Source organism: Chiloscyllium plagiosum, unplaced genomic scaffold (genome assembly GCF_037043375.1).
Source record: "Chiloscyllium plagiosum isolate Xiang-an unplaced genomic scaffold, Cpla_swu_hap1 HiC_scaffold_2, whole genome shotgun sequence".
In the NCBI taxonomy this organism is placed as follows: domain Eukaryota; kingdom Metazoa; phylum Chordata; class Chondrichthyes; order Orectolobiformes; family Hemiscylliidae; genus Chiloscyllium; species Chiloscyllium plagiosum.
The window spans coordinates 12,766,730-12,780,888 of NW_028270140.1; the positions used below are offsets into that span (position 1 = coordinate 12,766,730).

Consider the following 14,159-nt stretch of genomic DNA (forward strand, 5'->3'; position numbering starts at 1 on the left):
AGAGAGACTGGTTTGGTTAGGACTATGGTCATGGGAGTTTAGAAGAATGAGGGGGTAGTCTCATAAATAAAACCTATAAAACTCTTCAGAAGACCAGACAGAGTAAACACAGGATGGGATGCTCCTAATGCCTGGAGAGTCCAGGACCAGAGGTCACAGTATGGATGTGGGGTAAACCATTTGGGACAAAATTTCTTCACACAGGAAGTGGTGAGCAGTTTGAGACCAAAACATTGAATGTTTTCAAGAAGAAGTTAGATATAGTTCTGAGGACTAAAGAACTTATTGGTTAAGGAGAGAAAGCAAGTACAAGGGACCAAGTTGGAAGATAAGCCACAATCTTATTGAATAGAAGAGCGGGCTGAATGGCCTATTCCTTTTCCTATGTTTCTATGACTCACGCCTTCCATTTCAACTTTGCCAATAACTTGCTGTCAACCAAGTCATTCCAACCTGTTGTACAATGGACCAATTATATAAGTTTCTTTAGAAGACTGAAAACGATGACAATTTATGTGACAAGGCAAGTAAAGATGTATTTCAGATGTGTAGAGAATGGTTGGAATGCAGCTAAATTGCTTTGGGACCCGTGTTTATGTAATTATGGCATTGCTCAGGAAATTAAATCACATACTTGAAAACTGCACTTGAAACCAATTTTGTGAATTTTTCTCAATAGTTTGTAAGCATTTGTCAACTTTTGCAATTCAAAATGAATAAGTTGGTTGCTGGAGTAGTCAGAATAAAGTAAACTAAAGCTTCACTATTATCTCGGGATAAGTCCAGTAGGTTTGACTTATGTTTTTACCACCTCCCTTTGGATCTGGGCCAGTGTGTGGAAATTCATAATTGCGAGACCAGTCAGACTATAAATGCACTGACTTTGGGCAAAGAAGCAGAGAATTGCCTGAGTCTGTACGATCAGCAGCTAAAAAAGAAATGATGAACTGCAGAGCTATCTTCATCATCTTAGCCATCCTGATGCTTTCTGGACAATTGACAGATGGTAAGAGATTTGTTGTGCTTCTCACGGACCCTAATCATGCTGTTTACTTGCTGAACAGTAAAGTTATAACAGAAATCTTCAACTTGATACAATACTGGGCACACCTTAACGTGTGAGAGACTGGGTGAGAGGCTTTTTTTGCCTCGTTGGTAGAAATTAATTAGTGTCAGTGTGTGGTGACCATTTGCAAATAGGACCATGGGCTTTAGCTCTCACAGCAGTTAAAAAGTTAATGGATGATCTGATTGAAGTCTTCAAGATATTAACAGGAAACGACAGGATAGATAAAGATAGACTATTTCTACGAGTTGGAGATTTTAGAATTAGTGGGCATAGTCTGAGAGGTAGGGCCAGACTGTTCAGAAGAGATATTGGGAAACACTTCTATACACAAAATGAATTGGAGGCTTGGAACTTTCTTCCACAACCTCTGGTTGATGCTAGATTAGTTGTTACGTTTAAATCTGAGAGAGATCAATTTTTATTCAGCAAAGGTGTTAAGGAATGTGGAGGAAAGTCAAGTATATCGAGTTAGGCCACAGATCAACTATGATCTCATTGAATGATGGAACAAGTTTGTAGGGCTGAATGGCCTATTCCTATTCCTATATCCTAAATGATTCCTGCTACAATCTGACAGCCAGTTACTTCTGAATGGGAAAATAGTTCTGAATGCTGCTGAGGTTTCATATTGTGGGAGAAAGATCCACAAAGAGAGAATTATTTTTAAAAAAGATTGTGAGAAACTACAGTATTAGATATTAACATTTCACATGGCTTTCTGTGCAGGCCGAGCTATTGGTGCAGTGAAATTCGATCTGCGCTGTCATTGTATCCGATCTGCACTCGGGATCCCCCGAAAGTACATCAAGAAACTTGAAATCATACCCGCAGGTCCGCACTGCACCAAAGTTCAAATCATGTGAGTAACTTCATTGGAGATCCTTAACAGCATTGTTGAAAGATGTGGCGACCCACTTTAATGATCCTTACCCCTGAATGCGTGGCCTGAGAAAGAGTAAAGCGATTGGCACAGAATCTCCACAATTATTGCATAGTTTGAAAATAAAGATAACCAGCTGCACACTTTCTATATACCCAAACCATGAAGTCAAACTAACATTGTATGTGTTTTTTTTCAGTGCAACCCTTAGAAAAGGAAGGAAGGTCTGTGTGAATCCAAAGGCAGATTTGATAAAAAAGATAGGAAGGCCTTTGCAATGGTACATTTTTATTTTGTACAAAATCCTAATACTGTGCATTATTTTTGTTGTGAAGGGCTTTCTATTTATGAAATGCTCCAAAACTTAAAACTAGTATTCTGTTGCTAATAACAAATCCCTTTCTTTTATAGAAAAGAAGATATTTGAGTGGAAATGGACAATCCCTTTGAACTGATTAGTAACTCTTGCAAGATTGCAGTTATTTCTGGTGATTATGTTGGTTGAACCTTTCCAGATAACTTTGTTTGAAAGGATACATGTTATTAACACCAAAACGTGCCTGAAATGAAAGGGGCTCATGTCTTGTCCTGTTGGGTCATGTATTAATTTCCATACACCTACAGATCTATCTTGGCAGATACTTCATGTTTACTCAGCAGTTAAGAGTCCCTTTCTATAACTGGAATTTCGATCTAGAGTGAAGTGGTGAGAGGGGGCATAGGGTCAGTACTGATGGTCAGTATATTTGCACTGGTTTAAGTCCTTTCTTTTACTCTGAGTAGATTCAGAAATACTTAAGAATATTTGTTTCGTCATTGAAATTTACATCACAGTTTTCCATAAAATATACTTGTCAATCATTACCTGGAAATACTTCAACACAGTGCTATAATTCCACACTGGAAGTGTTAACATAACAAACTTTTCACTCTGTCCTATTTCCTGTCTGGGTATTTTTTTTGTACATTTAGATTATTCTTCATTATCATGTTGGTACTGAGTGTAGTCGTTGGTTGTAGTGGGTTAGCTTAGTTGAAGAAGTTATCAACTTGCAGCCAGGTCAGTAAACTGAGGGACACTGGCTTGCTTACATAACATGGAAAGAACAATTGATACTAGATGATCAGATATAGAAGTAAATTATGATTTTTAAAAATAATTCATATTGTCACACTTAATTTGCAATGAGTTTTATCTCAGATCAGTCAGGTTAGTTGTAGTTTGGTCTATGTTGTTTACTAGATGGAAATGTTGAAAGTCCAAATAGCAGTCACTACTTCAGACAAGTGCTCATTCTAATATAATAGTGTTCCCACTCAATGTCAGTTCTACTCAGTCATACTCAGTAACTGTCCAGAATAGTATGCATATCTACATACATCATTTAAGCATTTTTAATATAAGAAGCTCCACGTGTATTGAAGATTGTTGTATCATTGACATTTTTACTCTTCATTGTCACCTATATGTTTATAATTTATGCCAATACTCAAAATGATTATCTTCATTTGATTGTTATGGTCAAATAAAATGTATGTATTTACTTCTTAATTCTTGCTTCTTGGTTTTACAACAATAAAGGAAATGTTTATCTCTTATGTGCGATTTCTAAATCTGAGATGAGTTACAGCATGCTGAGAATGAGTAGCGAAAAAGTAAATACATTTTGACTTGGCAATGAAGACTCAGTTTTGTGAGGTTGACACTTTAACCCACACTTTGTATCATGAGGCTTCTCTCTGTGGCTGAATTAGGACTTAATGATCTCTCTAGCTATTAGATATTACACATTTATTGCCCCAGAGTCCCATTTCAAGCAATTTTCATCTGCCATCAACTCTTTCATGGGCAGCAGTTTACAATCAGGAGGTATGGGAGATGCAGAGGGTGATACAATTTTGCAAGTGGGTGAGTAGTCTGATTACCTGACTTGTGAGTAGATTTGCTTAAATATTCACAGCAGGATGTTACACTAGTTGTAGAATTGATTAATATTTACTGGTGCAAATGAGTAGACTATGCTCCATCCATCTTTCCAGCATGTCAGCAGTGTGATAAATATTCCTGAAAGAGACTGAAAGAATGAAATTCCAGCCAAAACGTTTTTACAGCCTCTCAATGTCACATTTAGGCATGTTTTAGACTGAAGTTGAATGACAGCCCCCTGCATTTTCATTACAGTGTAATACAATAGGATTAAAGCGGAAGGCATGTAAAGATTATGAAGCACATTCAAGCCAGTTAACAACGCAATTCAATACACTGAGAATTAACATCTAGGACAGGCCAGAAAAGAAATAAAGCTGACAAACTATACAGGGAAAATATCAAGACATTTCTTTTAGAATGTCATGGCTGAACCTTGTAAAGCAGCATTGAGGGTATAACAAGGCACGTTAAAGTCAGCTATTGATCGGGTTTGAAACTACCCAGAAGCTCAATATCAAAAGGTCAAGTGTGTGGTGAAAGGGTTAAAATTGTGTCCCAATACATGTGTGAATCTAACCGGAATGGAGGTGTTGCTTAGTCCCGTGTGAATCTTATTACACACCTCCCCGTGTGAATCTTCTTATCTGTATGTAACCAGAATGGAATGTGTTTTTTAGCCTTGCTCTGCTGTTCACATGAATGTTTATATCTGGAAAAGAGTATATCAGCTGGAAAAGTCTCCAGTTCGGTGAGTCTGCTCCGGGGTTACGTTTAACCGCCGAGCGTGGGTTGTTGGCAACCGCTCTACGAGAACTGACGGCTCCCAGTTCCGGTAACATGTAGAGTGAGTATAAGCCAGACCCGTTGTAAGTATGAGACCTGGTTGTGGCGACGCTGCGGGGAATAAAATGCTCATATTCTAGCAGACTCGCCTCTTGGTCGTTTGTTCTGTGTCAGACTACTCTCCTACGAACCTGACCTTGAGAATTTTTTAAAACATTTTGGCGCTGCGAGCAGGGTCAATCGCAATTGAGGAGAGATTTTGATACAGAACAATGTTTTGGAAAAAAACTAAGAAACCAGAAGAACAAACTGTGGAGGTCCCGACCGTCCCGGGATGGCATGGACCGTGGCATGACGTGGCAGTTTGTTTGAGAAATGGTGGGGGGCGACCGGAGGAACCCCAGGGTCGCTGCTGTCCACCCTTGAGAGGATCCCAGTCCTGCCGAAGAACCCCTTGCCTGGGGTACAGCGGAGGATGTGGGCATGTCCAAAAAGCTGAAGCGGAGTTAACAGAATTGAATGGGATTGAACTGAACTGAACTGAGTGGAACTGAACTGAATTGAACTGAAGTGAATCAAATTGAACGGAACAAAATGGAACTGAGCTAAATTGAATTGAAATGGACGGAACTGAATTGAACACAATTGAATTGAACTGAACAGACCTGAACTGAGCTGAATTGAACTACACTGAATTGACTGAACTGAAATTAACTGAAACGAATTGAACTGAATTAAGCATAATGTAACACATGTATTGGGCCAAGCAGTGGAATGTGGTGTAAAATTATGTCCCAATACATGTGTGAATCATAATGTAACACATGGATTGGGCCAAGCAGTGGAATGTGGTGAAAGGGTTAAAATTGTGTCCCAATACATGTGTGAATCTAACCGGAATGGAGGTGTTGCTTAGTCCCGTGTGAATCTTATTACACACCTCCCCGTGTGAATCTTCTTATCTGTATGTAACCAGAATGGAATGTGTTTTTTAGCCTTGCTCTGCTGTTCACATGAATGTTTATATCTGGAAAAGAGTATATCAGCTGGAAAAGTCTCCAGTTCGGTGAGTCTGCTCCGGGGTTACGTTTAACCGCCGAGCGTGGGTTGTTGGCAACCGCTCTACGAGAACTGACGGCTCCCAGTTCCGGTAACATGTAGAGTGAGTATAAGCCAGACCCGTTGTAAGTATGAGACCTGGTTGTGGCGACGCTGCGGGGAATAAAATGCTCATATTCTAGCAGACTCGCCTCTTGGTCGTTTGTTCTGTGTCAGACTACTCTCCTACGAACCTGACCTTGAGAATTTTTTAAAACAAAGTGTGACTGTAAAGGTCAGTGTTGATGTCCTGAAAGTTGAGGTTAACAGAGAAACGCTGAAAATGTGTTGCTGGAAAAGTGCAGCAGGTCAGGCAGCATCCAAGGAACAGGAGAATCGACGTTTCGGGCATAAGCCCTTCTTCAGGAGGGCATAAGCCCTTCTTCATGAGGGGCAACTTTTTTGTTAACAGAGAAACATCAAGGATGATAGGAAGGGCCAATGATGATGGACACAATGCCATCAAAGACAGAGCAAGAGTGATGGAGTGAGATTGCATCTTAAGACTTCATTGGTTGACCACCACATGATAGTGAGGTGCCAGCCACTCTGCCTTTGAACAGGAGTGCCACTCATTGCTGATCTTACAACCAACCACCTCACCACTTCTCACAGCTTCTGCTGTGAAAAACAAACCAAAGCTGTAATGAATTCCAGACCAGTAACTAACTTGTGGGGAGCTCCTCCTTTTAGTTGGAAAATATCTCTCAAACTATGGGGCATATTTTCAAGGTGAGAGGAGAAAGGTTAAAAAAGGACATGAGGGGTAACTTTTTTTTACGCAGGGGATGTTTCGTATGCGGAATAAACTGCTAGAGAAAGTGCTGAATGCAGGTACAGATATAACATTTAAAAGAGATTTGGATATGTACATGAATAGGAAAAGTTTGGAGGGATAAGGGCCAAGTGCAGGCAGTTGGGACTAGTTTAGTTTGGGAACGTGGTCAGCGTGGACTAGTGGCCTGAAGGGTCTGTTTGGTCATGTATAACTCAATAATTTGTTGTGATTTCATATTTACCATAATTCTTCCCACCATGGAATAACAAAACCATAAGACATCAATGTTTGCATTCATATAATGAGTGAAGTTCTGTTTATCTATTCAGAAGAAAGGCACAAGAAAGTAATATGAATGACATATTGGGATTTATAATTAGAGTGGTGATGAAAGCCTGATGAAAGGCTTTTGCCCGAAACATAGATTTTCCCGCTCCTCGGATGCTGCCTGAGCTGCTGTGTTTTTCCAGCACCACTCTAATCTTACTCTGATCCTCAGCATCAGCAGTCCTCACTTTCACCATATTGGGATTTATGTTAGTTCTGAATGGACCCCTCAAATTTCAAACCTAATGTTGCTTTTTGTATACCTTCCTTGCAGCCATAACTTTGTATTTGATGCTCTGTTCAATCACCTTATAAACTTTGTGTCTTTGTATGTTATGATCTGCCTGTACCGCATGTAAAACAAAACTTTTCACTGTACGTAGGTACATGTGACAATAATAAATCAATCAAGTCAAATCAAATTAGTTGTTTGATTTGTTCTGTACGGGTTTAAGATTGAGACTTGTGTTCAGCATCATTTGCATAAAGCAAAGTGGACAAAAGGCATGGAATAAACTGCTATGGAGGTATATGGCAATGGGGGCCAGAGAGTTATGGTCACAAAATTGGCACCACCGGCTGGAAGATCTTTTCCAACGATATGACTTCCTCTCTCCTCACCATTTGAAGAAGGGCAAGGTATTTCCATTGTGTCTTGGGTAATATCATCTGCTCATTTACCTTCTTGCTATTTGTAGGACTTTGGTTTAAATGAAGTGGCTGCCACAGACATGATGGGACTGAATGTTCCCTTTCTGTGCTTTATCATTTTGGGGCTCTGTGTAAGGTAATGATGCTGAAACGTAATGCCCCATTTTGTTAGGGAGTATTTCTATGGGAGTGGAAGCTCTGGACCCTCTGCTGAGTCCCCATTCTTGCTGAAGTATGCCTAGTGAGACCTGTGATACCAGCATTGAGGTTATGTCACATAGCAACTGAAAAATTTCTGCGGGAACTCACTAACCTTTTGCCAATATGCCAATGGTAATGTAATGGACATTAAAGATCTTAGTTTTTAAACTGGACCTCATTTTTGTCATCCTTAGTCTTTTTGTGTACATCATCATCCAGATCACAGGAAGGACTGGAGAGTATATATACATTTATTTTAATGAGCTTATTAGCTTGTCTGAAACATGAATTCGAGGTACAAGCTCCCCTTTGTTATACACCTGATAATAACTAGCTGGTGAAGGAAGAAACCAGAGACTGTCTTTATCTGGAACAGAAACAGGAGTCGCTGGAAAAGCTTAACATGTCTGGCAGCATCTGTGGATAGAAATCAAAGCTAATATTTCAGGTCCATGACCCTTCCTCAGAACCGAAGCTGAAATGTTAACTCTGATTTCTCTTCACAGATGCTGCCAGACCTGCTGAGCTTTTCCAGCAATTTCTGTTTTTGTTTCTGATTTACAGCATCTGCAGTTCTTTTCAATTTTATTTACCTGGAATAGGTTTATTGACAGAGTGAAACATTAGATTTTAGATTTGGTTTTATTGTCATGTGGACTCAAGTATGGGGTACAGGTGTACAGTGAAAAGTGTTCAAAATCACCATGCACGCTGCCATCTTAGGTACAAAACTTTAGTTACAGAAATGGAAAAATGAAATAAGTTAAAACGTTCAGCGCTACAGTCTTCTTAGCATAAAAGTAAATAAGTAAAGTAATAAAACTTAAAATGTCAAACATTACGGTTCTTTCTTGAGGCATGGACCTGCAGATGCTCCAAGAAAACTCACTCTCCCCTGCATGGTGCTGAAGCTTGCCTAGGCACACCAGGCTTCCCAGCCGCTCGTGAGGCTTCAGCCCCAACCGCTACATCATTGCTGACCATTGCTGTCGCCATTTGGGCTCTAGCCACTGCCATGCTGCTGCCCCGATTGGCTTCAGTTTTATGAATGCGTGAGGCCCACGCCGGGCCTACTCTCTCTGTGCTGGGTTCACAGAGGCCCTCTGCCGATGCCATTGGAGCTCATGAGGTAGGTGGGGAACACAGAAGGTAGGGGAAAAACACACAGGAGAAGAGAAGAGAAATAGAGGAAAGCAAACAAAAGCAATTAGCGAGGATGAGGAGCCTGAATCCACTACGATCTTGGAGAGACCGATTTCAGGTATACATCTCCTCACCCCACCCCACCCCACCCCACCCCACCCCACTCCGCTCCACCCCACCCCACTCCGCTCCACTCCACTCCACTCCACCCCACCCCACTCCACTCCACCCCACCCCACCCCACTCCACCCCACTCCACCCCACTCCACCTCACTCCACCTCACTCCACCCCACTCCACCTCACTCCACTCCACTCCACCTCACTCCACCCCACTCCACCCCACTCCACCCCACTCCACCCCACTCCACCCCACTCCACTCCACCTCACTCCACCCCACTCCACCTCACTCCACTCCACTCCACCTCACTCCACTCCACTCCACCCCACTCCACTCCACCCCACCGCAATCCACTCCACCCCAATCCACTCCACCCCACTCCACTCCCCCCACTCCACTCCACCCCACTCCACTCCACCTCACTCCACTCCACCTCACTCCACCCCACCTCACTCCACCCCACTCCACTCCACCTCACTCCACCCCACTCCACCTCACTCCACTCCACCTCACTCCACTCCACCTCACTCCACTCCACCTCACTCCACCCCACCTCACTCCACCCCACCTCACTCCACCCCACCTCACCACCCCACCTCACTCCACCCCACTCCACTCCACCTCACTCCACCCCACTCCACCTCACTCCACTCCACTCCACCCCACTCCACTCCACCCCACCGCAATCCACTCCACCCCATTCCACTCCACCCCATTCCACTCCACCTCACTCCACTCCACCTCACTCCACCTCACTCCACTCCACCTCACTCCACTCCACCTCACTCCACTCCACCTCACTCCACTCCACCTCACTCCACTCCACCTCACTCCACCCCACTCCACTCCACCTCACTCCACTCCACCTCACTCCACCCCACTCCACCTCACTCCACTCCACTCCACCCCACTCCACCCCACTCCACTCCACCCCACCGCAATCCACTCCACCCCATTCCACTCCACCCCATTCCACTCCACCTCACTCCACTCCACCTCACTCCACTCCACCTCACTCCACCTCACTCCACTCCACCTCACTCCACTCCACCTCACTCCACTCCACCTCACTCCACTCCACCCCATTCCACTCCACCCCATTCCACTCCACCACACTCCACTCCACCACACTCCACTCCACCACACTCCACTCCACCACACTCCACTCCACCACACTCCACTCCACCACACTCCACTCCACCACACTCCACTCCACCACACTCCACTCCACCACACTCCACTCCACCCCATTCCACTCCACTCCACTCCACTCCACTCCACCTCACTCCACTCCACCTCACTCCACTCCACCTCACTCCACTCCACCTCACTCCACTCCACCTCACTCCACTCCACCTCACTCCATTCCACCCAACTCCACCCCACCCCACTCCAATCCACCTCACTCCACTCCACCTCACTCCACCTTACTCCACTCCACCCCACTCCACTCCACTCCACTCCACCTCACTCCACCCCACCTCACTCCACCCCACCTCACTCCACCCCACCTCACTCCACCCCACCTCACTCCACCCCACCTCACTCCACCCCACCTCACTCCACCCCACCTCACTCCACCTCATTCCACTCCACCTCATTCCACTCCACTTCACTCCACCCCACTCCACTCCACTCCACTTCACTCCACTTCACTCCACTTCACTCCACTTCACTCCACTCCACTTCACCACCTCACTCCACTCCACCTCACTCCACCCCACCTCACTCCACCCCACCTCACCCCACCCCACCTCACTCCACCCCACCTCACTCCACTCCACCTCACTCCACTCCACCTCACTCCACCCCACCTCACTCCACCTCATTCCACTCCACTTCATTCCACCCCACTCCACTCCACTTCACTTCACTCCACTTCACTCCACTCCACTCCATTCCACTCCACCTCATTCCACCCCACCTCACTCCACCTCATTCCACTCCGCTTCACTCCACCCCAATCCACTCCACTTCACTTCACTCCACTTCACTCCACTCCACTCCACTCCACCCCACCCCACCCCAATCCACTCCACCCCATTCCACTCCACCCCACTCCACTCCACCCCACTCCACTCCACCCCACTCCACCCCACTCCACTCCACCCCACTCCACTCCACCCCACTCCACTCCACCTCATTCCACTCCACCTCACTCCACTCCACCTCACTCCACTCCACCTCACTCCACTCCACCTCACTCCACTCCACCTCACTCCACTCCACCTCACTCCACTCCACCTCACTCCACTCCACCTCACTCCACTCCACCTCACTCCACTCCACTTCACCCCACCCCACTCCACCTCACCTCACTCCACCTCACCTCACTCCACCCCACTCCACCCCACCCCTCCCCACCCCTCCCCTCCCCACCTCACTCCACTCCACCCCACTCCACCCCACCCCACTCCACCCCTCCCCTCCACATCAATGAGTGCCTCTTTGAATGTGCTCAAATAACTACCCAGTAATGGCCCTCAAATATACTTCAACTGATACAATTAACACCTTTGGAGAGATTAGAGGTTTAAAACAACAACTGCTTACCACCTTTTCAGGGGCAATTATGGATAAACAATAAACACTGGCTTAGTGATACTCAAATCACGTGAAAGAATTTTTTAAAAAATTGTCTATTTTCTCTACTACCTCAACTTTTATTGTTGGCTGATAGATTTAGCAACTAAGGCAATTTGGTTTCAAGGGTAAAAAAGCTTACAATTGAACTTCATTACTGTTCTCACGCTCTGACAAATGCAAACTGCCTTACACTGCCTCGGTCTGATTCACAAAACCATGATTTAGAAAACAGATAACAATTTCTAACATTGTGCAATAGCAAAAGCCTGAATATGTTTATTTTTTGTTTTAATTTATCCACAGTATGTTATCTGAAGCTCAATACTGAGGCATAATGAGGGACTGCACAAAAACTGCTGCCAGCTACTCAGATGTTTTTATAAGACTGGTCAGCAACTCAAGCACAGATATCATTGTGAGTTTTTCTTTTGCTTTTTCTATCAAAATTTGAGTACTTAAAACTAGGAGCTGGGAAATTAAGAATTTAAACTAGGTTACAGTAGCAGCAAGTGAATTTGGTCTTCTATTAATACTAGTAAGACTCATTAGCAGTGACCCAAAGACCTCATGTCCAATGACATTGAATTTCCGAGGTGGACAGTCATACTCAATTCTTATAAATAGGCAAAAGTGAGGACTGCAGATGCTGGAGATCAGAGTCGAGAGTGTGGTGCTGGAAAAGCACAACAGGTCAGGCAGCATCTGAGGAGCAGGAGAATCGACATTTCGGGTGTAAGCCCTTCATGAAGGGCTTTTGAATCCTGATGAAGGGCTTTTGCCTAAAACGTTGATTCTCCTGCTCCTCGGACGCTGCCTGATCCGCTGTGCTTTTCTAACACCACACTCTCGACTCTAATCTCCAGCATCTGCAGTCCTCACTTTTGCCTATTTCCACCTAATCATGAGAGGCATAGTTAAGGTAGATAGCCAACAGTTCTTCCCCATGGTAGGGGAGTTCCCATGGTAGGGGAGGGCATAGATTTAAGGTGACAGGCACAAATACAAAAGGTTTCCAGAGGGGCAATATTTTCCACACAGAGGGTGGCGTGTGTCTGGAATGGGCTGGCAGGTGGAAGAAAGTACATTTTCATCATTTAAGAAACACTTAGATAGGTGCACATCTTAACCCTAATCTCTATCACTTGTCATCCATGGAATTTGTTTATCATAACCTTTCCCCTCACTTTTCTCTTTGTTGGGAATGTACTTGGCTTTGTTCAAATGATCACTTCTTTAATGGCAGTCCATTATTCAGTTCCTGTTTCCCATGCCATCTTTGATTGAAATATATCTGCCTCAGATCCAATATTTCCCAACTGGAATAATCTTTCCCTCAGTTAATTTATTCCAGTTTGGATAGTCTGGCCAACCTAAAACTTTGGTATAATGATCATTGCCCCAGAGTGTTCTCCTGTTGACACTTGACCTAATTGCTTCACCTTATTTTGAGGACCAGTTCTCATAGGACTGAAACCGTACTGCTTTTTTAAATTCTCTGAACACAACTTAGGTAGTCTTGCTCAGAAAGCTTGTGATTTCAAATAAATCTTTTGGACTATTGCCTACTCTCATATGACTTCTGACTTGGTCCACCCTAGTCCAACACCAACATTTCCACATCCTATTATCCCAGCAGATGTTTGCATACCACAGTTCCCCATGATAGTTACTCTATAATTTATATACATTTCTGTAAATGTCTTGCAAATTTATTTGCCCATGGATTACACTGAACAACATGTTTGCACTGTTTTCCTTAGCTGTAGCCAAATAGATTCTGTCCTTGACCTCTCTCTCCAGCAACTGCAACGTTCTCAATCAATAAGGCCACCGATCCCCTTTTCTGCCTTTCCCTTCTTTTATGAATGCCTTATATCTAGAAAGATTTTACATGCAGTCCTTTTTTTAATCATATAGTTTTTCAGTATGCTAACATGCATGTGTAACTGACTAACCTTATTTATTGCATTACATGCAGTCACAGACATGCACAGTAACACTGGTTTAGACTGTAATATATTCCACTTCCAATAATCTTTCTTACTAAATTACTGTTGCCTACCCAAAAGCTGTATGTCTGGCCTAGTGCTCTGTGTGCCTTAGTGTTCCTCTCTGAGAGTACCTCTTGATTTCTACACGATTGCCAAATGACTTTAAATCTTCTCCAACAGCATTAGCAAATTCCTCCAAATGCATATCAGCCTCAACTCTGTTCAGGCCCAACCCAATGGGTTTGGATATGACCCATCTCCCCCAGAACTGCTCCCAATGTCCCAGAAATCAAAAGCCACCCCTCCTGCACTATCTTTCCTGTCAATGTATGTATTAATCTGCTTTATCCTCCTATTTGCATAATCATTTATGTGTGACCCTGGGATAATATGAAGAATTCTACTTTTGAGAAGTCTACTCACTCAATTTTTATTGTTGGCTGATGGATTTAGCAGCTAAAGCAGTTTAGTTCCACACAAAATTAATCTTACCTTGAACTTAGTTCCCATTCTCATGTTCTTCGAAACACATACTCCTTTACACTGTCTCAGTATGATTCACCAAAAAGTACATAACATAGAATCACTGCAGTGTGGAAGCA

The 14,159-nt window shown here is 43.8% G+C and overlaps 1 protein-coding gene and 1 long non-coding RNA gene across 3 annotated transcripts in view; one reads left to right on the forward strand and one right to left on the reverse strand.

Annotated features, from left to right (window-relative positions):
* Positions 1-14,159, reverse strand: part of LOC122539459 (uncharacterized) — a 51,174-nt gene that overhangs the window by 31,802 nt on the left and 5,213 nt on the right. Inside the window, exon 3 of one of the 2 annotated variants that reach the window (XR_015759494.1) lies at positions 8,341-8,820. The exons of the other annotated variant lie outside the window; for it this stretch is intronic. This is a non-coding gene — a long non-coding RNA (uncharacterized LOC122539459). Of the gene's footprint in view, positions 1-8,340; positions 8,821-14,159 lie in introns of those variants that run through there. 2 annotated transcript variants of the gene reach the window in all.
* On the forward strand, positions 763-3,548 carry LOC122539455 (permeability factor 2-like). The gene is made up of 4 exons (XM_043674310.2): positions 763-1,006; positions 1,796-1,928; positions 2,149-2,229; positions 2,361-3,548. Coding segments are annotated over exons 1-4 (282 nt in total). The 5' UTR covers positions 763-939; the 3' UTR covers positions 2,362-3,548.

Bases quoted from the DNA above. Each gene is read 5' to 3' on its own strand.
- LOC122539455 (XM_043674310.2), top strand. From the start codon at position 940: ATGATGAACTGCAGAGCTATCTTCATCATCTTAGCCATCCTGATGCTT. The intron at 1,007-1,795 runs GTAAGAGATTTG...CTTTCTGTGCAG, and splicing joins TTCTGGACAATTGACAGATG to GCCGAGCTATTGGTGCAGTG. The intron at 1,929-2,148 runs GTGAGTAACTTC...GTTTTTTTTCAG, and splicing joins TGCACCAAAGTTCAAATCAT to TGCAACCCTTAGAAAAGGAA.